This window comes from Mycteria americana, chromosome 9 (genome assembly GCF_035582795.1).
Source record: "Mycteria americana isolate JAX WOST 10 ecotype Jacksonville Zoo and Gardens chromosome 9, USCA_MyAme_1.0, whole genome shotgun sequence".
NCBI lineage: Eukaryota > Metazoa > Chordata > Aves > Ciconiiformes > Ciconiidae > Mycteria > Mycteria americana.
The window spans coordinates 17120796-17146855 of NC_134373.1; the positions used below are offsets into that span (position 1 = coordinate 17120796).

The 26060-nt window shown below is 42.5% G+C and overlaps 1 protein-coding gene and 1 long non-coding RNA gene across 3 annotated transcripts in view; one reads left to right on the top strand and one right to left on the bottom strand.

Annotated features, from left to right (window-relative positions):
* UBE2E3 (ubiquitin conjugating enzyme E2 E3) overlaps positions 1-8723 on the bottom strand; it is a 60027-nt gene extending 51304 nt beyond the window's left edge. Inside the window, exons 1-3 of one of the 2 annotated variants that reach the window (XM_075511807.1) lie at positions 8449-8723; positions 7041-7243; positions 4833-4883 (exon numbers count right to left, since the gene is read on the bottom strand). In XM_075511807.1, coding sequence (XP_075367922.1) covers positions 4833-4883; positions 7041-7234 — 245 coding nt within the window. In that variant the 5' untranslated portion in view covers positions 7235-7243; positions 8449-8723. The remainder of the gene's footprint in view (positions 1-4832; positions 4884-7040; positions 7244-8448) is intronic. The other variant, XM_075511808.1, reaches the window with a different exon arrangement.
* Positions 8724-9853: 1130 nt separating this feature from the next.
* On the top strand, positions 9854-22107 carry LOC142414738 (uncharacterized). Its single transcript, XR_012777201.1, has 4 exons — positions 9854-10657; positions 17860-18017; positions 19279-19393; positions 19741-22107. It is a non-coding gene; the product is annotated as an uncharacterized LOC142414738 (long non-coding RNA).
* The last annotated feature ends 3953 nt before the right edge of the window (positions 22108-26060 follow it).

Sequence of the window (26060 nt, forward strand, 5' to 3'; positions counted from 1 at the left end):
TCACAATATTGCTTTAAATACATACTGCAATGCTTCCCCACTGATGGGGTAATAACCACAGTGAGACAGTTACAAACATCTGGATTCATGGGTCCATAACTAAACCAGTAATAGCATTCGTCTGCCAGGGCTTTGCAGGCATTTTTCTCTGTGTCAAACTCCAGACCGTGGGGTTGGGTTGGCAACACTCTGCAGCGTAGAATTAGCCCAAGATGTGGCAGTAATGAAAGGGACAAATGCAGTCCTCAGGAAGCAGAAGAATCCTGTATTAAAACAAAACCCCTACATGTCTTGCTCCCATTGTGCTCAGTACACATACTTTGGAGTGTTATTTTAAAATAAGTGATTTTAAAATGAACTACTCATAAATTATCAACCTACTTGAAAGCCTAGGAGAGGCTACAAACAGCAAAATCATCAACTGCTACCTTTCGTAGTATTGCTCAAGAAATCACACTAGTATATATTAGCATACAAGGCCTGAAAATAAATAGTAATTGAGATAGTAATCCCTATTAAGGAAAATCTTTTCAACAGACCTATTGGGTCAGGCACTCACTAGCTAGAGGATGAGACAGAGCAGGGAGCCTTTGGGACAATCCAAGCAGCTCTCCCTTGGTAAGAATTCCTATTTCCCAGCAGCTACGAAGGAGGAAAGTTGTCTCTCTGACCCGTGCTCTAAGGCACGTGTTTTGTCTGGCCCTTCTTCTTTTTTTTTGTTATTAACCACTTGCTTACAGATGTCTGATCTTGAATTTAACAAAGAGAAGAGATTAAAGCCACCTGACAGAATGGACTGTAAAATGCTTAAATTCTCCCACTTGCATGGGAAAGATGCACTAACTTAACTCACCTCTTTTTAAGCCACATGAATTAAGCTCTGCGTGCATACACTGATTTTGGTGTTTGCTTTCATTTCCTACAAAGTTTATACCAAACTGAATTTGTTGTAAAACTAATGTATAAACTAAGCTGGCATGGGTGTTACTAAATTTACTTAATACTGGGTTGAACTTCAAAAACTTTCCCATGAAGATGAACAACGATTAATTTTGGAATGGAAATGAGGAGGAGTGAGGAAAGAAGACAAGGGAGTACATATTTTCACTATTGTGGATCAGGAGGGCAGCCAGGAACAGCTCAAGGAAGCTGCTACAAATCACGGTACCCCTGGGAACGGCCTCACTTGTGCCAGCCCTAAAATGCAGGAAGTACAACGGCCCCGGAGCCGGCTGTGCCCTGCTCCACCTGAGCTGCAGCCTCCAAGCTGGGCAGGTCAGAACAGCAGCCTCAGATATAACCTTAACTACAGAGCAGCGACCTCTGATCTAAACAGTTGTATGCCATGAACTGAAAATAGTTATTCCAGATATGTCAAACCTATTTAAGAGCATCTCTGCAGCCCAGATTTACCACACATTATGTGCAAAATCTTTGCAGCATTTTCCTCAGAATGTATAACGGTGGGGTTTGGCACACTTCCATACCTTGAAGTACGCATAAGCACTTGGCCATGGTTTGAAATTGAGCTGCCTAGGAGCAATAGGGCCAAGACCTTTTTAGCTTTGCTTTATGCTATTAAAAGCACAAAAGAAATTAAATACAGCAGACTGCACCAAGTAGCACAGCTTTGAGTTAAGCCAGCAAAAGCAAGAAAAAACAGGATCAAGATACCTGTGTCCTCAGTTTACCTATCTGTCCTAGTGCTACGGTGCATGTTGGACAGTAACTGCCTCGTTTCAGGCTCTTCTGTTGGACAGGAGAAAACATGAGGAGAAAGCAGTACTTAATTTCCCTCCAACACCTTTAGTGGCTTAAGACCAAATCTAATTTTATTGTTTCTGATGTTCTATCTTTCTTGGAAATCACACCGAAATCACAGGAATTTAGAGTATTACTGTATGTTAAACAGTAAAGCTATCAGCATAAAGATATTAAGTTTTATGCTTGGTACCCCCAAGATGCAGTTCATATTCACTGCTCACTAACATGACAACGTGATGCATGACAACACAATTTTTCTAACAGTTCATTGTCCAATTAACAGAATCAGAAATCAATCTCTACTGTTGAGACAAGCAAGCAAAAACCTGCTATTTAGACATTTTTACTGTGCCTGTCATTCTGCTATCCCAGTGCCTAAAACAGAAGTTAATGCGCAGCCCAGGCCTGCTCAGCACACCCAGGAACGGGGCTCTCTTGGGGCATTTTTATAAACAGCTGTTATAGCAATAGATGTGACTGTGGGAAAGTTAACTGCTGAGGAAACCCACACCTCTTTTGCATGAGAATCACAGTGCAACCAGTCGGTGTCATTTTAAAGGAGCTAAGTCAGCCTCAGATCACCCCGACGGAGCGACTCCACGTGCAGGTACACTGGCAGGTGAGAAGTGGCAGCAGCCATCAGTGTCTAACATGATGCGGAGAGTTCAACATACTCTTCAGTATTTGTACTGTATCCTGTTAAAGTAACAATGTTTCATATGTGCCATTATCATATTTAAAAAACTGCTAATTTTGTATCGCATATGTAACTGGGTAACCAGAAGGACTATCAACGTCCAAGAGCATCGGTTGGCCGTTGTATTCTTGTGAAGCCTGCAACATGTGGACTGCAAATGATAAGGATGTGCTCTAGAACTGGAGGAGAAACAACTTTGCATGAAGAAATCTCTTTGGGAGAACTTATGACACAAGGGTTTTTATTTTTGAAGCACATGTGAATATGCCCAAGTTATACAGGCTTTTAAATGTTTTTCTTTACAAATTCCTTTTCTTTTACAAGAAATGTAATAAGTAGCGTTCTGCTGCTTGTGCATGCCGAGCAATGAAGAGGTGTCATATGCCTGCTGTGTCAGCCTGTTGCCTAATCTGTGCTACTGCACCCTATATGAAAGCATGTTAGAAGCTTCACCCGCTCTGCACGTAACATACAGCTGCATTTACCTCCTGATACCAGAAAGGCTCCTTCCAACAAGTCAGTTCCAATGTAACAGTAATCCTTCGGGCACTGAAACTCTGTTCAATCTATTCATCCTGAAAACCCAGAATTTCTGTTACAGAAGCTGATATCTCTTGTAAATATTTTTTATTTTGCAAAAGGTAAAAGTGTGCTCATCATACAGTTGCTATTGAGTAAAAGGGTTAAATTCCTCTTAAAAAAATACTTATGGGAACAGAAGCACTGACTTCCTCACTGGCAAAAAAAAAATCTTTTCCCCTATGCTCTGTAGGAGAGAAACTTGAATAATTTTAGGTGCATTGGGGGGGTTTCATCATTCTCAACAGCATTCCTGGGCATCTGGTAGTACCAGCTCACAAGAAAAACTCTCTGCAATACTCTTTTGCTAATACGAGAGGAACATGCTTTCCCAAGGAGCTAAATATCAGATGGTATTGGAGAGTGTGAGGGGGGAGGTTTCTCTTTCTAAAAGCCAAGCTGTAACTTGCTGTACCCGAAACTGCTACAATTATCTTTTTGGCAACTATAAGGCAAAGTGTTGGTATTCTATTTCATTTAAATACTTTCTCTCCTACCATACCCCCTTTGAGGGTCCAAGTATAAAGTGCATGACCAACACAGAACCAGATCCCCATAATTTATTAAAAGTTATTTAAAACAGTTATTTAAAAACAAGACAAAACCTCTCCCCCATCCCCCCCACCCCCCCCCCAAACACCGAACCCAACAGATATTTGCTCTCTCGACAGAGCTTGCCTCTATTGAAGAGGGAGAGCCACTGACCCTGCATGCAAATACATCAGACAGATACATAGGCAATCTACAGCACAGTCCTCAGGGTAAGACACCTTTACCACAAATTCAATAAAACACAGCTCTGGTTAGTCTCTGCTCTCACAGACTAGTCAGATAGGAGAACAACTCACATTTTACTGAATTCGCAAGACCTGCACCAAACCTTTCCAACTATTCAAAAAGCCAAATAATTCCAACATAAAATCAGCAAACACTTCCAGCGTTTTTCTAAACATGTACAAGGCTCACTGTTACACATGAGCTATCAATCTGAAGATACCCTGGAGTCGGAAATCTTACTGAGATGCATCAAGCAACATTATTTAAATGTAGCTTTACTGCAAATCTGAACACTGGATACTCACAGCTAATGAGAATTTTTATGCATCCTTTAAACAAAAGTAAAACATGCAAAAGATTTAAAGAAATTAGCTAGCTATGCTACTATTTAACGTTCCTACAGATCAAGTGCTCCAGTTACCGTCACTTTATCTAAGACTAAAACACTCAATCTTCCAAGCTTACAATTTCATTTTCTAAAACCTAACAGAAGCGTCTCCCAAGTTGGGAACTTCCTTAAAAATATTCTCTATCAAGAGACTACAACTTTGACCAACAGACACATAAATTTAAAGGCAATACTTCAGCTTATCTAACTGTTAAGCAACATACTAAGAGAAAGCACATAAAAATCACATATGGTTCTTTACCTTTACTTCGGAATGAAGTGATAACTCTATAAACCTAGCACTCAAAAAGCCAGTTCAAACTACATTAAGTTGAAAAGATTCAGTGTATTTTGAAGTTCATATAATTAATGTTTCATGAAGGCAGTGACCAGCTACGAAAAACAAACTGAATACACTTTACTACGTACAACAATCACTAATGACTACGCCTCCAACATGCAGACAAAATAGCAAACTTCAATATCGAACGTTCCCTGTGCTTGTTCAATCTGCTGTATGCAATTTTTGTCTAGCAGTCACCGGTCGTAAACACTAAGTTTCCCATTTGTTAGCCTGAGCACATTAATCTCCTACCACCGTCCACAATTTAAGAAGCTGTTACATACCTGCAGTTAGGAGGAGGATCAAGGGTTATTTCAGCTAGCTCCTTCTGGATTCTGTTGGTGAAATGAGAACAGACACAAAGCATTTGAGATAGTCTATAGAATAAATCAGGGAATTACACTGCCCTCTACCACCATGCAGTTAAATGCAAGATTGGCTTTGCCTTCAGTAATGCTAACATGGCTGCTTCCTCTTTGTTCTCAGAGGCATAACCCAAATCCCACAGCTGAGAAACTTTGCAGCTTTTTTCCTGCTCCACACTGTATGTAAACAGAACACTTACAACTGAGTTGGGTAGAAATTTCCCACAAGTATTCAGGAAAGTAACTCTTTTTCACATCCAAGCACTTTTTACCAGAGAGATTTTCTTTGCAAGCTAATATGCAAATGAGGCAAGGGGGGGGGGGGGCTGCACAGGCAGATTTGACAATGACTTTAAACCAGCGCTGCAGACCTGTGACTGAGGCTGAAGAAGTGAACCGCGCTGGCAGCAGACACACTCTTTTCACAATATTTTACCTACTACTTTGCAGTGTGTTTAAAAAGTTGATTTGCAGGTCTGCCAGGCTGTCTCTGTTACTGGAGTAATCTCTCTGGATCAACTTTGCTTCTCTCCACACCTTCTGCTGCCTTTCCCCCCCCAACCTTATACAGTAGCTGTATTAACATGATAAAAAGTCATATAATAACTTGAAATAATCTGTGCTTAGCATTACTCTATTACAACCATTCCCACAGTGTTAAGATCCAGAGGAGGAATACCGAAAACTTTTTGACAATTTGATAGTTTATTCAGGTACATAAGAGGTGTAATTTCAAAAGACGCATAGTAAATTCCTCCTAAAAATATCAAATAAGCCTTCTCTTCAGAAGAGGAGCTATACAGGCAAGACTGTGAAATTTCATGTGAATAGCAAGTGTTAAAATACGAGCTAACAGAAACTGCTCTGCACGCTCTTGCACTAGTACCAGTAAGTTCAGTCAGACTACTCAGCTATCCGAGGTGTACGGAATTAGACTTGCAACAATTAAGTGAAATAAAGGCAAAAGGGGAAAGCTCAGTCTCGGAAGCCTGCATCTCAGGCTTTTCAAAAAAGTTAAGTAATAGCAAGTTACAAAGCCTACATAGTAGTTCCAGAACTTTTCTTTCTTTAGCCAGTCCTATTTCAAAGGGTTTCTTTAACAAGCTCAAAAGTCATCAAAGCCACCCAGTCATACTCTTGCAGCAATTTTAACACATTTCAAAAGTATTTACTGAATTTAAGTCCAATACAAAATTACTAAAGTGTTCCTAAAAGTTAGAACTACAGTATTCATGCTGAATAAGCAAAACTTGAAGCTACTACGGCTACTCTACAGCTTTTCTTGCTACGGGATATTTGTAAATGTTTGTAAAGAAAAGCAGCTCCAGGGAAAGGACTGGGAAGTTACGTTTCATCTCCAAAGACCACTGGAATCAAGGGATTTAAAGTTTGCTTATTTCACGCAGCTGAACTGACAGAAAATTATCAGACTGCATGTCTTAAGAGCTGGACTGCCAGTAACCTTATATGCAAATAAAAATGCAACAGATATAACTAAACAAGGTTTCTGAAGATTTTGGTATTTAAAGGTAGAGGCTACCTGTAGAACCCCATGGTCTGAATCTGCAGATCCTAAGGGAGAAAACTCGCCCAAGTTTCTCGTAAAAGAACTGCAGAATGAACCGATTACTTCAAGGTGTCTAAGGCTCTCCTCTGCATTGACATGAAAAGCTAGTCATAAGGACCACAGAAGCCACTGGGGTTTTGTGACTTCTTTAATTAAAGAGCATCGCTTGTCGTCAGTCTACAGACCATAATAAAACACACCAGGAGGACTCCACCCTATACCAATCAGGCATGGAAACCTAACTCTGAAAGAGACAGCCGAAGCTGACACTCTCTCGTGCATTTTTGCAAATACGAAACGTATTTAGGTGCCCCCCCAGCCAACCCGTAAGTTACCAAGTTCTCAAACAACCCTTCAAAAGATGTATGACAAGTCTGTGTAATTATCACCCCAATAAGACCTGGATGAATGAAGACCTCCTGTACCACAAAAGTTGGTACTTCACTCTTTTCCACATAGCTTTACAAGAAGCAGCGCTCTGCCTTGAAAAGCGCAACGCAAGTACTGTGACTCAAAATACCGTGCAAAAATACTATGGAATGTTTGACTGTGCCCTTTACCTTTTAGCACTAGTAGATAGCTTAGCAGTAGTCTTGCTGGATAGTTTGGTGTTCTTCTTCTGCTGGGTGGCAGAGGGTTTTCGTTCTTCTTGCTCTTCGGGTTCAGGTGCAGGTGGATCCCTCTGATCGGCATCTGAACTACCGCTGCTGGTACTTGGACTTTCATCGTCTGACCTCTGCCTATCACTGGACATCGTGAGGAACTTTTTTGGGGAAGGAGGAGAAAAGAGGCAGAGTTAATACAACAGGCAGGACTCTCTCTTGCCATTCCCCACGTTCCAGAGAACACTTGAATCGGTGACTACTCCGTTTCAGTGAGAAATTAACCAAAATATACTTCTTTGTCTCGTCCCCAAGGGCTGCAGTTTGACAGCTACAAAGCAATATTTACACTTCTGAAAATACAGATATTTCCAATTTTTAAACCCACTCGCATTTTTTTCATACTTTAAACAATATGCCAATTGTCGACTTGGTTCTAAGGCATGAGACAGATTTAGCAGGGTACTTAGGCAATGAACATTAATAACTTATGACACATTGTAAATAACAGACCTCACTGAAAATGTTTTTTGAAAAGTCACTAATGCCCTGTAAATATTTACACTGGAGCAGCGCATTTTATTGGGTCCAAACGCCAGATCCCCCCTCTCCCCCTCTCTCCGAGAAAATATATTGCCAATAACACTTGGGTTGATTTCAGATGGAAACGTACACTTGCTCTGTGCATTTAAAGGGCTGGGCCGGGGGGGGGGGGGGGGGGGAACGACGACGGACGACGAGGGTTTTTTGTTGTTGTCGTTGTTTTTTTTAAAAGGGAAAAACCCCAAGATGCGTTTAAAGCAACTCGGGCAGCAGCAGCCCCGGTTATTTACATGGCCAGCAGCGAGCACTGCATTTGGCCAGCACAGAGCTGCCGGAGGGGGAAGAAGCATAATTCAAACTGCACCTTCTGCACGGCTCTCCCCGCCGCCGCTCCCCGCGCAGCTCCACCAGGCAGACCGACATTTTTCCGCCGCCCGGGGGGGGGCGGGGGGAGGAGGGGGCTGCCCCGGCGGCCGGGGGGGGCCGAGGAGGAGCGCGGCGGGGAGCTGCGGCAGGGCTGGAGGCGGCCGCCCGCCCGCCCGGCCGCGCTTTGTGGGGAGAGCCCGGCGCGGCGCGGCGCGGCTCGGCGCGGCTGGGCTCGGCGCGGCGGGCGGCGGCGGCTCGCCCGGCCCCGCACCGCACCGTGCGTGTGCACCAAGTGAGGCGTGAACTCGGGCCGGCTCCGCGCCCCCGGCCGCCGCCAGGCAGCGAGCGCCGAAAACAAGAACAAAGCTCCTCTACCAGCCCCCCCGCCTCCTCCCCGCCTCCCCCCACCGCGCTCGCCCAGCCGCCGCGGCAGCCGCCTCGCCCGCCTCTCCCTTACCTTCGCCGGCGTCCTGTCCCGCTGCTGGGTCGGAGGGGCGGGATGGCGGGGGGCCGGGCCGGGCCCGCGGCGCCCGAGGAGGGGACGGAGGCGGCCGGGGGGCTATACGGCGGCGGCGGCGGCTCTGTGGCCGGGCAGTGTGGAACATTGAGAGCCGGAGCAGGGGGGGACGGGGGGAGGCGCGGTGCGGCCCCGCGGCCGGCGGGTGGCGCTGGCGGGCCCCGCTCTGCGGCGCGGGCTCCCGCGGCGGGCCGGGGGGCCGGGGCGGGGGGCGGCGGGCGCGCGCCGGCGGGGGCGGGGGAGGGGGCGCCGGCCGCCTCCGGCCTCCCGCCCGCCCGGCCTCCCTCCCTCCCGCCGCCGCCGCCGCCGCGGCGCCGCCGGCGGAGCTCCCGGCCGGCGGGGGGAGGGGAGAGGGGGCGCTCGCTCCCGCCTGGCGGCCGCCGGAGCGCGCCCCCCTCCGGGCCGGGGTCGCGCAGGCGCTCTCCCGCCGCGGCCGAGGGCGCGCGTGCTCCGGGCCGGGCAAGGACAAAGCGGCGGCGCGCGGGGGGGCGGCCCTCGACGGCCGCTGGGCCCGGCCCGGCCCGGCTCGGCTCGGCCCGGCTCGGCTCGGCCCGGCCCGGCCCGGCCCGCGGCCTCCCTCTGCCGCAGCCGTCGGCTGAGCCGGGCTCCCGGCGGGCTCCCGCCTCCAGCCCGCCGGCGGGGCACCACTCGGGCTTCGCCAGGCCGGTGCCCACCGACGTCTGCAGCCGGGTGGGGGCCGCGAGGCCTCCACGCCCCCCGGCCTCCTCAGCCGCCCCGGCCTCGCGCCTCACACCTCACGCCTCACACCTTGCCTCATGCCTTGTGCCCGGCGTCAGGGTAGGGACAGACGCTGGCCGCCGATGCAGGAATGGGACCGTTGGCGGTTTCTCACCCTGCCGTTACCTCCCTCAAGTATTCCCCTGCAAAAAATCTCCACTCTTGGCACGTCTTCACACGTGGCAACTGGAGAAACTCCGGTGTCTGGCGTGGCGGCTCTGCGGGAGCCCCGGCAGCGGAGCGGTGGCCCTGGCTGTCCCGCCAGCCAAGCCCTGTGTGGGGCTGAGGAGACCCAACGCGCGGGGGGAGCCTGCCTCGTAACGGCCGTGCTGCGCCCCCGCTGCAGCAGGACTGCCACCCTGCAGCCTCGCCACTCCTCGTGGGGTATTCAGGAGTAAAAACAGAACTAGGAGTTGTTCCGTGAGCAGCCAGTGTGCCAAATTCTGGAGAGGAAAGGGGATAATCGATAGCAGTTGTGGTAGGTGTCACAGGAAGATGGTATAGGATGAAGATTTAGTTTGTTTTCTGGCCCGTCGTGAACGCGCTGTTCTGGTGTGTACTTGAACAGCTTTTCACGCCGTACGCCTGGAGTACACCGTGTGGTAAAAGCAATCCGCCAGTTGAAATAATGTAAATATTCCAAACTTGGAGCCTGATCATACTGGCAATAAAATCCACTTGTGAAGGAAGATTTATTCTATCTGTGAAAAGTAGATGAGGTTGTGGATAACTGGCTTCAGCAGAGAAGGAATTAACAATTACTGTAAACGTTTGTGCAATTTACATGAAATCTCAGACTAACGTTGCTGTCCAGCACAAGGGCTTTCGCCTCGATGGCTTTTACCTCAAGGGCTTTCATTATCAACAGCCTAATGACTTAAAACTACTGTGTTTTCTTAGCTTGTGCAGGATCGAGGGGTCAGAGAGCGTATATTGTGCTCTAGAGGGAATAAACAATCCGTGTGTCAGGGAATACCCTTCTCTGGGTAGCTGAAGTTAGCTCAGTTGAAAAGTATGCTGAAGATTTGGTGAGAGAGTTGAATGATGTGATGTGGAGGAATACTGGAGGTTTGTTTGTTAAAGTAGGCTATAGAGAATTCCCACATCACCACTACAGGCAATTTGCCCCTGAGGTATGCTGTAGAAAATTCCTAGCATAAACAGTATCTGGCATGATGAGCAATCTGGGCATAATTAGTAAAAGGGAAGCATGGCAATATCAAAAATCTATCAGTCAGCACTGAGAGCCTTTTTGTTTTCTTTTTTTTTTTCCCCATTCTGTTGATGCTCAAGATGAGGCTTGCTGGAGCTTTGAAAGTCAGGATTAAGTGTTTAAATTTTTATTTTATTTCAGGTGAAAATTAACACAGGCATCAAAAGTACTAGAAGTGCGTGCATCTACAGAATGAAAGTAAGTAGATTGGTCAAGGGTTGCACACCACGTCAGCCACTACGCGTTGTGTGGCTTCTGTGGCTTTCAGGATACAAAGTGAAAATAAAGAAAGCCCATTTAACAGAGACTAATTGAAAAGCCAGCCTAGATTTTATTTTTTCCCAGCCTTTTGTACCTTATTAAAACAGATTTACTACAGCAACGTGTGGTTATAACAGATGTTTATTTGAATGAATATTCATTCATTTGACATCAGGTCTCAAAGGATGACACTTTCTTCTTACGAGGTTGTATTTTCCTTGGGTATGTTTGTTATGTTGTCGACCACAGAAAAAGTGCTGCACTGAGAGGTGCAGTACAGTTTGAAGGAAAGGGAGAAATGCCGATTTTAATAGCCATTGTTACAAAGCTACATATCACGAGCTGTCTGGCTTTTTATATCCCTTGTGATTTGACATCAGTGTAATTTTAACTGATGTACCCATCATGAATGCTTCTTCTCTGCCAGTTTATTGGGTACTTGAACTGTGAAAGTGCAACTGGTATTGTGAAGTGCAGAGCCTTCCTAAGGACGGTTCAGACTTGCCTGAACAGTCCTGGGCACTCAGGAGTGGGTGAGGCCTGCATTTTTTTTCCCAATCAGTTGCTTTTGTTGTTTGTGTTTCTTTTTTTTTTTTTTTTTTTTACAAGCTCTGCTCCCAAAGGTGGTTGATGTTTTTTCAGAAGCCCAATGTCTTTTTGGGTATGTCTCCATCCCTGTTCTTGTCAGAGCACAGGTATGAAGTTACTGTCAGCATGTGGAGGTTTAACAGCTGCTTTGGGCTGCACAGACATCTGAAAATATTTTTCTAGGTTTAGGAATTCACAGTTCAGTATCCTCCATCTGACATGAAATTCTATGATAGCAAACAACTCAATGCTTCGCACCAGAACTAGGGTGAAAGGCATTTTCTGCTTCTCACAAGAAAACTATGAGGGATGGAAAAATCATTGCTTGATCTCCTTGCCCCTACCATTTTAAGGGTGTACAGATGGTAAAATAAGGCCAGCATACGTTTTTCATGATTAAGAGCTGCTCAACTGAAAATACTACTTAATGTTTACAGTCATATACTCCATCTTCTTTATCACAAAATCATTGTTTCCTGACAGTAAATATATCTCCACCTAGCAATGCATCTTTCTGTTCTATGTGTGTTCCCATACCAGGCTGTGTTGTTAAAGCACCTGCTGGAGCTCACTGCAACGCCACAGCTAGATGGGCACAAACTGCAGAACCACGAAACTAACAAAATATTTTTTTTAAAAGTAGATGGCGTAAAATTTATATTGTGTTTTTATTAGTAATTAGTGTCATAGTAGCAACTAGTGCTCCTTGTAAGGTAGATCCTGTACAAATATCCAGCATGTCTTTTCCCAAGATAATTAACAATTTTAAACAGAGAGAGCTAGGAAAGTAGATTAGGCAAAAACCTTGGGCCAGGAAGAGATGTAGTGATTTACAGAAGCTAGTGCAGGAAGCCTGCTACAGAGTCAGTAATTGCAGCTCATCCTGTTGTGCCTTAAACTTAAAATCACTACCATAAATAGGATTATTTTTACATTGTGATGCTATAGGTTCATTTGGGTTTATGAATGAAAAATAAGGCCCTAAATAACAATGTTCCTGCTATGTTTCAATTAATTTGTATCCGCAAGAATTTACAAGAAAAGCAGAGATTTTTTTTTTGTCCTCAAACCAAGAAGTAAAGTAAGCGTGGCAGTGGGCAGGAACCAACCGTTAGGAAACCACCTCCCGGTCCCTTTGTCAGCTGGTGTTTAGCCCATCTGTTGGTTTTGTATTGCCACCTTACAAATCCTGGCACAGGAATATGGTGGAGGAAGGATGGCGAGGGGGGTGGGGGGAAGAGGTGAAGGCAAGAGCCAGAACACTGCTGTGCTTCAGTTGTTCTTGTTTGAAGAATGACTTTTTGGAGGCTGTTATAGCTCACCTATAGTCCTGAGACTGCTCTAATGCAGGCTGTCACGAGGCCTGGAACTCGGGGTGCTTAGGGGAGTTTTCAGGATATCTTTACTTTCTCTGGATCCTTATGTGCTTGAATAAAGCCAGAAGGAGAATTTTAACAACTGTATTTTAACACAGGAGTTAGCTAGTTAGCCAGGGTTCTTTATAGTGTTGAACACTGCTGTATCTAAATCCATAGAAAAATACTTAACACACGTTAAAGCACTACAGGTATTAATTAATCTTCATTGTAATCCTATGAAGTAGATAGTAAGTTCTACTGTATGTTATACACTGTATTTGACAGTTGTTTTTTGCACACTAAAAGACTAAATGGTCAGTTGGGTACTAGTTTTTAATGGGCAGATTAGCGTTAAGCACTTAAAAAACATAACAGGTAAATCCGTGTTTTTGAAGGACAAAGTCATGTGGAATTGTTTTTATTTCAGTGTTCCCATGGAACCCTTGTATTCTGTTGTGTAAATTCTTTCCTTGTGTGTGGATTATTGATGCAAGAAAAAAACATAATGGCCCCTTTGGAGTTGCTGTAGTCATTCATGTGAATCCAGTGTCTGTGCATGTCAAATGTGTATCAATGCTTTAAAAAAATCCATACTTTTTTGTTGAAAGCAGCTTGTATTAGCCAGCTTTTAACCTCTATAATTTTACTTGGAAAGCTGTAAGAAAAGTGAGAAAAATTAAATAGAGCAAATTCAGGTGGGATTGGTCTGTCTACTGGACAACGGTAATTTGTACTTCATAAGGGTATTTTCCTCTATAAATAAGCATTATTTCAGTGAGTATTCATCTGCGAGCAATGTCATGAAGAGAAATTTTTTTCCTTGAAATTTGAATTGAAAAAATATCCTTGAAGTATATAGATGGGTAGTTTCAGCTTGCTTTAACACACACGTAATTTTTAGTACAGTATTATGAATGTTTGACTATAGTAGAGCAAAATGCAAATAATGGCAGACTTTTACCTGTAGCAAAGTGTAAGAACAATAGGTCTATAAGCAACTTCATAAACTCCATAAAACGATTTTGTGGTGCATATTTGACAGTGTAGTGTGTAAATCATAACTTAGGGAGAACTCGGCTCTACAGATACAGCCCTGGCAGACCAGTATTCTCGGAGAACTTTCAGTGTGAGAATCTGCCCCTTTTCTGCACATGGGGTGTAGTAAAATAACGCTGTCGTTCTCAGTGTGTGATATTCTGCTGTGAAAGTAGTAGCTGTTGTAGTGAATAATGCTGAAGGCCTAGTAAACTTCTCATTTACAAATAGAGATATTCCACCCCTAAACCATCTCAGATTAAATTATCTGTAAGTATGTGCACAAGCATATATCTTAGTGCTATCTACAGACTGCTTAGATTGGAAACCTTTGGCTCCATAAAACCTTTGGTGACAAAAGACCAAAGTTTGAGTGAAAGCAGAAAGTTAATAGGCTGGTAGTAATAGAGCTAATATCCTCATTCATGCCAGCCAGAAGAAGGCAAGATAATTATAAAGTCAAACTCACTTGGCTGAGTTGAGGTCAGAAAGAGAAATACACATGGGGCAGACATTATTCATAAGCTGATTGATGTTTTTAAAAAAAAAAAATTACATGACTAAATTGGTCCATCCTGAGGGTGTTATTAAAAAGAAAGGATCCTGGACAGCTCCTGACTGCTTCAGTCTGGCTAACCTATTTCCCTGGGGTTAGGTGGGTAAAAGATTTCCTTCATCACCTTTAGGGCTGGTGACAATGGGTGCAAACAGCTTTATCTGGCTTATCAGCAGTTTGACATGTCAGCCCCCAACAGGCTCTCCAAATTCTGGTTTCTGACATCCCATCGAAGAGGAAGGAATCGATCAGCATTTAAAGAAAATCTTACAAATCCCTGAGAGCAGTCACACCCTTTAGTGATGAGTCACGGTGCTTTACATTTGCCTGCCTGGAAAGCCTGTGACACTTCTGAATGCACCCTAATTATAGGGCAAGGCCCATACATATTTCCCATTATCATGTCTGCACTGGATAAAAGGCCAGCTTGGCTGATCGCCTGTTCTACAATAAAGAAGTAATACCTTTTTTAGCGTATAAAGATCAGGATTACCAAAGACTCCTGTGGAGTAGCTTTGTGGCATCTTGCTTTTTGACTAGGAACATTACTGTCTGCATTTATCCACTCCCTTCCTGCTGTAGGAGCCCTAACTTCCCACAAACGGACAGGAAAGACAGGTCAGGGCCCGATCATGATAAATCACCACTGCAAATATCTGGGCAGGGCTGATCTTTCACAGCCTGGACTCCTGAGCTTGCCGGGCAGTCTCTGCTATAGGAGTAGGTGTTGCAACTCCCAGCAGTCTCTCTTGTGCCCTGGTCAGTGGGAGTTGTTCCCATAGCAGTCGCAGCAGGAGCAAATGTGTGTCAGGAGTGGATCTCCACGGTGGTGGTGAGGGCTGAGGGAAGAGGACAGCCCTGGCTGAAGAGCTTCCATATATTTACCCTGTTGCCTCCCCTGCTGGAGCAGTCAGACCCAAGCAGAGAGCCTGGCTGGTGCTGTCTTAAATAATTGTAGCTAAAGCCATCTGAGATGGAAAGTCAGGCCCTGGAGACACACTGGAAAAACTCGAGAGCAAGAATGTATTGAATCCTGCAGGGTAGGTGGAGGGTTTATGTTTGTCATTGAGCATGTTGAAAGGTTTCTCTGAAGTATTTGAGTGGTGTCATGGTGCAGACTTAGAAATGAGCTGCTTTTAGTGTTACAGTCGTTTTTATCACCCCCATCTGTGTGATGTCAAGATGTGACTATCTTCAAGTAGCTCTTTTAGTATCACCATCCAGAAAGCTTTGCACAGGAAAGAAGTTATGATTAGCAGGTGTGAGACCAGTCTGATTTTAGTCTTGTCCCATGGTTTCAACAATAAACTTTTGTTTCAGCTGTTGATTCTTTTTATAATGAGCATTTCCATTTTACACTTTTGAGCAACATCTTCCTTCCAAGTGAGAACTGAACCAGGCTCCCTCTGGAGTCCCTCATTACTGCTAGGCTGGCTGGGTAGCAGCTGATGGATGAGTGTCCTTCCTGGCCAGCCACGTGTGCTGTCTCTGCTGCACTCCCAGCAGAGAATGAGAGATCAAGGATGTTCTCCGTGCCCCTGCAGAGCACAGCTGCACTGCCGAGTGCAGTTATCCCTCAAGTTGCTTTTGTCTTAACACCCATTGTGTCGTTTCCCCACCTTTATTCACGTGTATGTCAACAGACTGACTGTTGTGTGTTTTCCAGTGCAGTAATCCCAGCTGCTACTGGAGCCCTCCTTCACAGCGCAACGTGGCGCTGCAGTGCGTGCTTCTACTTACAATGTTTAATAAATATGTAAATGAACCTACTCTATCTCTTCAGGTAGGAGAGTTGTATGACTGCACTTGTATATCACTGAATATGCTATTCATGAGGATGGCACAGTGTGGAGGGGCAGGAGCTTGAGGTGGAAGTTTGAAATGTAATTAGCACAATGAAAGTGTCAGTTAAAGCCCAAGTTTAAAGTGTTTTAGTGTTTCCAACTGAAGTTAAGCTGAAATGATGCTCCTGTGTTCTGCGCAACACTGGTGAGGAAGACTAGGAAATGCAAGCTTGATTCACGCCAGCTCTGCTTGGATCGGTCTAACTATAGCATTGCCTATTCATACATGAATTTCTAACAGATATCTTTTACTACTGCTTTACTATGTTCTCACTAATATTTAATGTGCGTATTAACATACTATGTTTTTAAGAGTGCTTTTTGGTTAAATAAAAATAGAGGAGACTCTACTATGCCAGAACAAATAAGAACATGGTGCTAACTTCAAAACAGCAGAAAAAATATGCCAGTGAAGCTGCTTCCACTCATCTAACATCAAAAGATGACTTTACTTTGTACTGTATCCATGATCTTGAAAGCCATGCAAACATTTCTCAGGGGTATTCTTATTCCTAAGTTACCTTACGTTGTTTTAATTAATTTGCTAAATGGAGATCATCATTCCTGAGGTCTGCTTATTTTTGTCCCTGTTTCAACTGTGTGTGAGAATGAACTTTTGGCCTTTGCTGTCAGGCTGATCATGATTTTAAATAGTAATGTTCTTGCTAGTAGACTGTATTAATCCTACTAGTGGAAATTTTAAGATAGGAAATGTCTTGGTCAATGGAATCAAATTAATCTAATTTAGTGTTGACTGGGACACAGGTATTTAAAGTTAAGAGTTTAAATGCCAGCACATAAACAGGTGGCCAGATTGTTTAAAAAAAAGCTGGTAACTCCCATCAATATTTTACGTATGATATCTTCTAATATCCAGTATAGATACCTGACATATTGGTGTGGTACTTTCCTGTCTCAGCATCAAACCAAGGATAAAGGAGATGTAGAACCAAAATGGTTCTGTTAAATGGAATTGGTTAAAGCATATCCATTTAATAATGGACATTTTGCAGTGTGCATTTTAAGCCTCCAGAGTACATTTTTCCTATTTAATTATCTTTCTCAAACTTAACTTTGAAATAGTATGGTGCTAATATAATTCTGGCTGAAACACTTGTTTGATACCTCTTTCAATGAAGAAATACAGTGACATTAAGATTCATTTTATCAAATTAATAGCTATTAAACTTTGGTGACGTGAATAAGTGACTCAGAATGTGTGAAATCTTGAAGCAAACAAAAATCTTTTTAATATTACATTATTTTTCATTGGTTTCTTGTACCAAGGAAGCAACGAAGTCAGCCTTTACGTTCCCAAATATATCTTTCACAGAACCCTACCCAACAATTAGACATGTACATGAAAAAAGAGTTTTAAAAGTGCAAATCAACTTCTTTTCTTTGCAATGTTTCTTAGCAGTTAATATGCTATTGATGGGCTCATTCTGAACTATCAAAAAGCCCAGTTCATACAAGTAATGTCCAGCAGAATAGGAGGAGCTCTTGTGCTGAGGCTCAGGGCTAACAAGTGATAAACTGTGGTTCTGTTCCCAGAAGAAAAAGGAAAATGAGAAAGGAGTGGGAGAAAGCACCTGTCTACCATTGCACAGTATTCATACATATAGATCTCCATTAGCATTGTCCTTTACTACACACTGATAGAAAAAAAACCCCTACAGAGGTGAATAAATGCACCATTCTCTTGAATAATTATAGGTGAATTGATTATGTCTATTTCTTTTTGTACTTTATTAACAGAAAACTCATGCTGTTCAGTGCAAGATCCAGAACTGTTGAATTTTGACCTCAGAGCTGATCTACAGCTCTACCCTGACCTTCATTAACAAAAGCAGATCAGATGGTGCCAGCTAGCCAAAGTCAGTCCACTGGGCTGTTCAAAGCAGCAGGGAGAGAAGGTATGCTATACTATCCAGCCACAAATGCTAAAATGGTAGTAGTATCATTTGAATATATCTACCTACAACCCAGCTCTCAGATCTCCCCGCAAGAGAGGGTTCCCAAGATTGGTGCTTGTAGGTTTTACGTGCTGGTGAAGCTCATTTCCTGAGGAGCTTTGGTATTCACACAGATTGTACTCAGACATTCCCAAATGGTCTCTCCAATCAGTCACATGATTGTCATTCAGGTAACCACATTGGCACATGTTGGTCACATCACAAACTCAATTACAAACGTAGGTGTGGCCTGAAAAATAAAGTTGCTCACCTACTCTGGTGTGTCTGCCCTCAAACTGAAAATCTTTCAGCTCAGGTACTTTAAAGCATCCACTAAAGAAAAAATAATCAATTTTTTTCTGAGAATGTAGGGCTTCCTGCAGGTGAACACCGCTTGTAAAAATATTTCACTTTTCTTCCCGTCTCTTCCTCCATTTTCTTAACAGTGTTGTCAGATGTAACAGGACTAAAGCAAATCCAATTTGTGACATAGTTTACGGGTTCTGTAATACTTGCAGATAAACTTGCAGATAAACTCTGTCACTGAAATTTCCACGGTCTGAAATTCAGCTTTCTGTAGTATCTTGAGGCTATGGATTAATTTCTCGTAGTGGGTTGAACACAGTGAACTGTGGAAGGACTGTACTGTAAGGAGATGTGAGCATACTTACCAGAACAGGTCAACCTTCTTTGGCAGGCAGTAATCATGCAGCCGGCACAGGACTTAATATCCTACAAAGACGTTGGCAGGTTTCTGGGAAAAGGCACTCCCTAGAAATGTACAATGTGCCTACTTGTGATTTTGGGTGATGCCTGTCCACCTTTGCTGCAGAATGCTTCAGCACCTGGCAAAGGAGCTGCGAGGTTGTCAAGATCGTATCTGAAGAAGCAAACTTTTATCTTGTTCAGCACTGTGCTCAAGTTAGACCACTTTTCCTGGTATTTCCACATACAACAGGACTTCCAACTAAGAAATAGTCTTTTTCCACCAACCACTAGAAAGGGGAGATTTCTATTCTGTCTTCAGGTGTACCTCTTCACTAATAGTTACCCTGCTGCCTGGAATCTAAGAGGTTTGCTTCCCTCTGTAGGCTGGCCCTCCACAGAATTTGGGTCAGTTTCAGAATATCATTATTAAATTTAAAAGCTTTGTTTTCCAAGTCACTACCTAGAGCAGCTTATTTTCAGACAGTGTTCTCTCCTGCCATCTGCTTTACTTTAGGAGCAGCATTTCTCCTAACCTCAAGGGTAAGTCTCATGACGGTAGAAGACATAGAAGACTTTTGAACACCTTGCTGAAACAGGTAAGAATGATCACAACTTTCACAGCCTTCAGGGTAAAGTATAACATGTTATTTTAGCCCTGCTATCCCCACCACGTACACAGCTTAAAGCAGCAATGAAGAAAAGAGGAAAGCAGAAAAGGTCAGAATGGAGAGTGAGAAGAGGAAATAAGTTAGATAAACCCTGTCTGGGGAAAGGAAAGAGCGAATTTAGACTTGTGGCCTGTTGTAATATTGGTTATTAATTCTTGAGAGAAGATCATATACTGTGGGAAAGGGCAGCAGAGATTGACAGATGAGAGAGATAGCATTGCTACACTCTGACCCCAGCAGTCACAGAACTGTTCTGTGTCTGAGTTTCCTCATCTGTAAAATGAGAATTGTTCTTACTTACATTTCAGAGTCCTCGGAAGCATTAGTCAGTGCTTATTATTAAGGCTCGTTGAGACCACCAGTTGGAAATACAGAATAACCTGTGTCTTGTGGGCTGTCTTTTCCATCTCTCTATATTCTTGCCAAATTAATTTAAAAAACAGGTACGGTCATTTCAGAGTTTCTTGGAAAATAATCAACTTTAAAAATGGGAAGAAGGAAGGGTTGTTGTGAAACACATGTCTAATTTTAAAGCAGAGGAGCGCTGCTAATGCACTCTCCTGTCTGCTGTGGTGCTTGTCCCCTCCTCCCCATTCTCATCAAGCACAGCCAAGTCCCGGAGACTGCTCGGGCTGGGACCATTCTCTGGAAAAAAAAGTGACGTTTTCTTTTGAAGGCAAGAGATAATTTCTTTACAAGAGCTGAAAATAAGATGCCAACCTTGCCTCTTCCCTCCATACCATGTACTTTTCTTACCAGCAAAACAGAAGACTGTTCAGCAGCTACTGTCAAACTATGGCATTTATTTTTCTGGAGAAGGTGCAACAGAGAAGTGGAGATGTCTCACCTCTGTAGGGGTAGGTGATGCAAACAAAACCATAGCCCTTGTGCTCCTCTCTTGATGTCTGCCTTTCCACAGTTATGCAGAATGTGATTTGTGCCAGTGTCATGGTTCTGAAGAGCGTGGTGGGCATGGGCAGTTATGGAGGGGATTGCCTTTTACATCATCTTCAGCACTACCCACGTCAGTGCTCCTATTAGCAAGGAGAGTACCAGAGCTGATGAGATGGTCTGGCCCTCATTAAGCCAATGTCAGGAAAGGATTAAAATCATCCAGTTGCATTTCTAGGTTTTAAATTAACATTAAACCCACAATAAATTAGTAAATAAAACCAAAGACCTTTTCATCCTGAGATCAGGTTAATTTTAATCTTTAAAATTATTCTCATTTTTATAACATTTCCAAACCAGTCATAGTGTCAGTGGCTACATACAGTTACTCATTAGTAGTTACTCATTAGCTGTCACAGAGCTCTGTAACTTCTCTCACCATGACCTCTTTCCCAAGGCAATCCTGGAGCATGAGTCTTCTTTTACTGACGTTTATTTTCAAACATCATTCAAATATCTGTGCTGAACAGCTGCTCAGTCTTGCAGTTGCAGTATGCAACATTCTTTTTTTTGCTCCCTCTGCGCCATCTTGGGGAGTATCAATGACATCCAGAGCCTCTGATCACTGCCATCTCTTACGTCACCTGAAATATATAGATTTTTTCCTTTTGCAGGTTCCATTGCTTGCATCATTCCTCTGTGCTCCCACAACTGGTATTCTCCACAGGAGAGTCCTTCAAACAGTTTGTTACAGCCCTGAACAAGCTTCCAGTGGATCACAGGAGCTGTGAATTTTTAGACTCTTGAAGGAGCAATGAACTACTTTGACTTCTTGGCAGTCTACATCTGCAGCTGTTACATAAAGCTAGTTTTCACTTCCTTGCCTTGGAAGGGCTGAGCAGATGCTGTTTCCTCAGAGAAGTGGAAGGACTGAGTGGATAACATCTCCTCTGAGATGCCCTCCTCTTTTTCCTTGCATAATTTGCATGAAGATGAATGAATTTGTGCTTGCAAATAATTTGAGACTATGTCCTCCAGAGGGACTAGTTGTTAAGCAGTGTCAATCTTTTCTCCCCAACAAGCCAGATTTTACTCTCCATATCCTCATCCATTCTCCTGTTCTCCTCCATTTATTCCTCCCTCTCTTCTCTGATTTTCTCTCTCATCTTTCTCTCTCCTTGCATTTGTCTGTTTTCATCCCCTTAAGTTCTCATTTGGCAAGTTGGCCACCCACCTCACTGCCTCACTTGACCTTTCATTCTAGATCAGCTCTTCCCATTTGAATGCCTGCTTGTCCAGCCTTGTCACCTCTCACCATAATAAAACAACTGCTCCTTGTTAGTGCTTCCTTCCTCTGGTTTTAGGCCTGGTTTCTTGAGGAAACAAAATTTCTGTGATTATACTATATAAATGCATATATTTACCCTTTACTGTGAATGAAGTATTAAGCCTTTGGCAAAACTTGGAAGAGGAGTAGAGGGATTTAAAGTGTCTTTAAGTTTTATCAAAGAAGGTGGCCACACAGAAGAAAAGGAGTTTATTTCATGTTCCTCTGAAAAGAAAGAATGCAGTTTGAGCTCATTCTTACTAGACAATAGAAAATCCACGCAGAGGACTGTGAGACTCTCATTGTATTAGGTATTACATTATTAGAGATTATATTGTTACAGCTTCAGTCTGGGTTTCTCTCTGTGGACTCTCCAGATGCAAACTCCGATTTTGGCTTTTCCCACAGTTGCAGCCTTCAAATTATTTCTCTCCTATGTGTATTCTTTGCTGTCCAATAACAAGTGAACTCATGGTATATAGTTATTATTATTCAGTAACAAAACCAATCAATCACAATGTACAACTCCAATGGAAAGAAGACCTCATGGATTCTGATATTCGCAGAACTACTATTTTGTGACACTTGTTTCTTAATCTATTGTCTGTGTATTGTTTAGATCGTAAGTATTTGGGATAGGGATCATCTCTGTATTCTTAACCACTATATTGTATTGGAAGAGTAAGTAATGGTTATCATTAGAAAAATGGTTCCCATAGTTTTTAAACATTTCTATATATTAAGTATGTTTTAGGAAGATTAAAGAAAACACATGCTTTCAGTTGCACTGCTTTTTGACAGTAGTAAGTTGAAGTTTCCTTAACACATACTTGGAATATTTCAGTCTTAACTTGGTACTATGGAATTCTTAATACAGGCGTTTCTCAGAAATACAGAACTTACAAGTGTGAAACGTTGTAAGAAATAATGAGCAAAGATAAGTAATAGCATCCCAGTTGAAATCAAAGCAGAAAATAGCTGAATCATTTGAAAAGAGATGAATTACAGTAAAGTAGCTGTGCAACGTATAACGATGAGAAGTGACTGTGGTCTACAGTAGAATAAACACATCTTGCAGTGAGTGACCCCAGGTCCTACAAAAATGGCAGGGAATCCCTCCTGGCCAGAAATATGTAATCAGACATCAGAAAACATGTAAAAAAAAATCTGGTTTTTATAAAGATAATTTTATGCAATTATTCCTGGAGGAATCATGGTGCACCTAAGTAGCTCACCCTATTTTATCCTGAATTATATAAGACTAATGAGTACAGAGAGATAGTTTCACACACACACACAAAAGAAACCAAAACCAAAGATATGAAAAAATTGGAAATTGTACTTAGGTGGATTTAGTGACAGTTAAAAATGAATATGAGTAAAGCTGGGAAAAATTTTGCATCCTGGGCAGTCTGCTGTACAGTCTGTGTCCGTGTGTAATTAATCATTTACACCTGTGTGGAATGTCACAATTCTTATTTGGTAACATTTTGCACTGGGATAAATAATACAGTAGCTGCAGGGGTTTGGTAAATAAATGGCTTTCCTTATTTACTTCTTATCTTTTCCCCCACCTAGAATATGTTAAACATGTTTCAGACCTGAGTTGGTTTCAAGTATGAATAGGTTTTCAACAACAACATCATATGTCTTACTTGAAGGTGTGAAGAAAAGGAAGAAACAAAAATATTTTAACTCCAGCACAATGTTTTCATGCTTCAGCGTACTTATGTCCCCTAGGTGTCATATAAGTGATGAATGAACACTTTTGACAGAAAACATATTTCTATATAACCTTCTTCACAATAAGTGACTAGTTATCAAATTTAATTGCTAACTATTCTCTGACTTTTCAAAACTTCTTGGACACCATAGAATTTCCTGGAGAGGTTTGCAGAGAAAAAGGCCTGACTAGATCCTAAGAGGAGGAGAAAACAATGTATTCTGATTCAGTGTTAACTAGGTGGTTAATATAGATGTTTACAAATATAACCAGTTTGTTTATACACACCCACCACATTGTCAGTCCCCATCTTCAGGCAATAGATTGCTTTTTCTTTGAGGATTCCTTTTCTATGGAAAGAGCTGTGTGAATTGTTCCACGTGGAAAATTAACCCACAGCTCCTGGTAGACTGCAGTGAGAGCTGAATCCGTAGCACTTTTCATTTTAGCCAGGAAACAAAAGTAACGATGCTGTCACCAATTCAGCACTTCCATAAGCAACACAGAAGAATTGTTAAGAATCCCAAGGTGGCTGTTACTACCTGTCATCTTTCCACGCTCTTGATAGCACTTAGACCAACTGTTGTTATCGTGAGAAAAAATGAGAAGGCTCATTTGAAACCGGTATAAAACCCAAAAGATTAAATTCAGACACAGTTTACACAGTTTAAACGGTTGATTTCCATGGAGTTGCAATTACACTGCAGCAGGTCTGGATCTGGATACAGGTTTCCTGCCAGGAGCTGTTGTACTGCCGAGGGTTCTCTGCGGCACTGTGTCAGCTGTCTCTCCTGCTTTGTCAGCTTGTGGTGTCGCTAAATTGCCTCGATGCAGAAATGTAGCTCTGTTTCTGGGATATTCCAGCTTCTTTATTTTTCTTAACTATATTAACAATGTTGCATGCTGTTATCATCCCTTTGGACTGCTGAGACAATGAATGAATTTAGACCTTCCACAACAGCAACTTCAATACCCTTATTAAAAATGAGATTATGATCATTACGTCCTACATTCATCGTACATCTTTTCTTTGAGGACTGATGTGAAAATTGAACTCACTGTTTCTGATGTAAAAACTTACTTTAGTCTGAGTCCCCTTCTGTCCCCTAAGTTTGAAATCTTTTCTGGTCTACAGCTGAGCAGTGCTGGCCTGTATACTCTTCTGTACATTTTGCATCCATTGTTTGTCAAAGGTATAAAATACAGCCAGTGAGAGCTGTACAAAAAGCATTTGACCAATTAAATGTGGTCATCTCTTCCTAAAGAAAAAAAAAGTCAGATATTTTGATAAACTACTCACTTAGCAGGGAAGAAACATAATCTTTCAGTTGGTGTCTTTTCCATATGTATTTCTTCTCTGATTATGCCAGAAACAGGTGTGTTTAGGAACCTTTAACCTTAGGAAATGTAAAATCTCTAACTTACCTAAAATAGGAAATCATCATTTTCTGTCAACAAATGCTATGAAAGCAGTGTCTTTGTTAGGTGTGTTCTGCAGGAATCAAGGAACTTGTGCCATGTGAATTTTTCAGAGAGATGTTTGAAAATATTCTGGTCTTTAATGTCTATTAGTATGTATCTTCTACTTATAAGGGACTTTTTCTGTAGGCTGTTTAGCACATATGGAAAAAAGTTTTTAAATGCAAAATAAAAACCGTTGCAATTTTTCCTTCAAGATCTAATTTATATTATATGCAAACAGAAAACATTCCATGAAAAAACCCTTCACAAGATTGTATATTTGTATTGTATTGTATAAAATATTGTATATTGTATCCTGTGTAAAACTGAAAAAAATTAGTAGTAGCAAATTAGATTTCATTAGAATTTGGACTTTTTTGTTTCCCCCAGGTGAGTGTGTCTATTTCAACTAAATGTGAAAATATAAACCACCTGTCCTGTACAAATAGCACATTGAGGAGTGATGATGTAGCTTCACAAGTCACCACATCATCATTCACACATCATCTCCTGCTGAACATAGTACTTTATCTTCAAGAGATAAATTCAACATAATTGCAGGGAGAGAGATTTATGTTAGACATGAAGAAAAACTTCCTAGCCCTAAGTGTGGTACAACAATAAGGCAGGTTGTCTTGTGAGATTGTGGAATCACTGAGAATTTCTGAGAAGGTGTTAGAGGAAAATATCCATCAGAAATAGGCTAGTCCTGTTCTGGAGTAGGGAGATATATTCCTGTGATTCCGGTCATGATTGTCCGTCATGACCAGAACAGCATGATTCAGCATTGGCTCAAAAAATGAAAATACTGAAGCATTTTCCTTCTGTGAGAAAATCTGATTTTTCTCTTTTAACCAGACCTGAAAACATGTCAGCTGTGAGAATGTCCTATTTGTATCACAGTCTTCAGGTGACCCCTACAGAAAAGAAAAATAGTGGGCTTCCTAGAGTACTCCATCTTGCCTAGGGGGTCCTTTCATAGTTGGAGGAATAGAAGAAATCTCTGCACAGGTCTAGCTTCCTCCAAGAGCAGTCTAGGTCTTGAACGGCAGAGAGCCAAAGCAGACCTGCTTCACTTGGTGGCCAAGAAGAGCTACAGAGCTGATCCAGAGGCCTGCATATAGGTCTGTAGGTGAAAACTCGTTACTTTTGATTGGAAACAAGCCATTGAAGGGAAAACTTCCCAATGACAGGCTTATGGGCTTTCTTCTCATCTCTGCTGCATT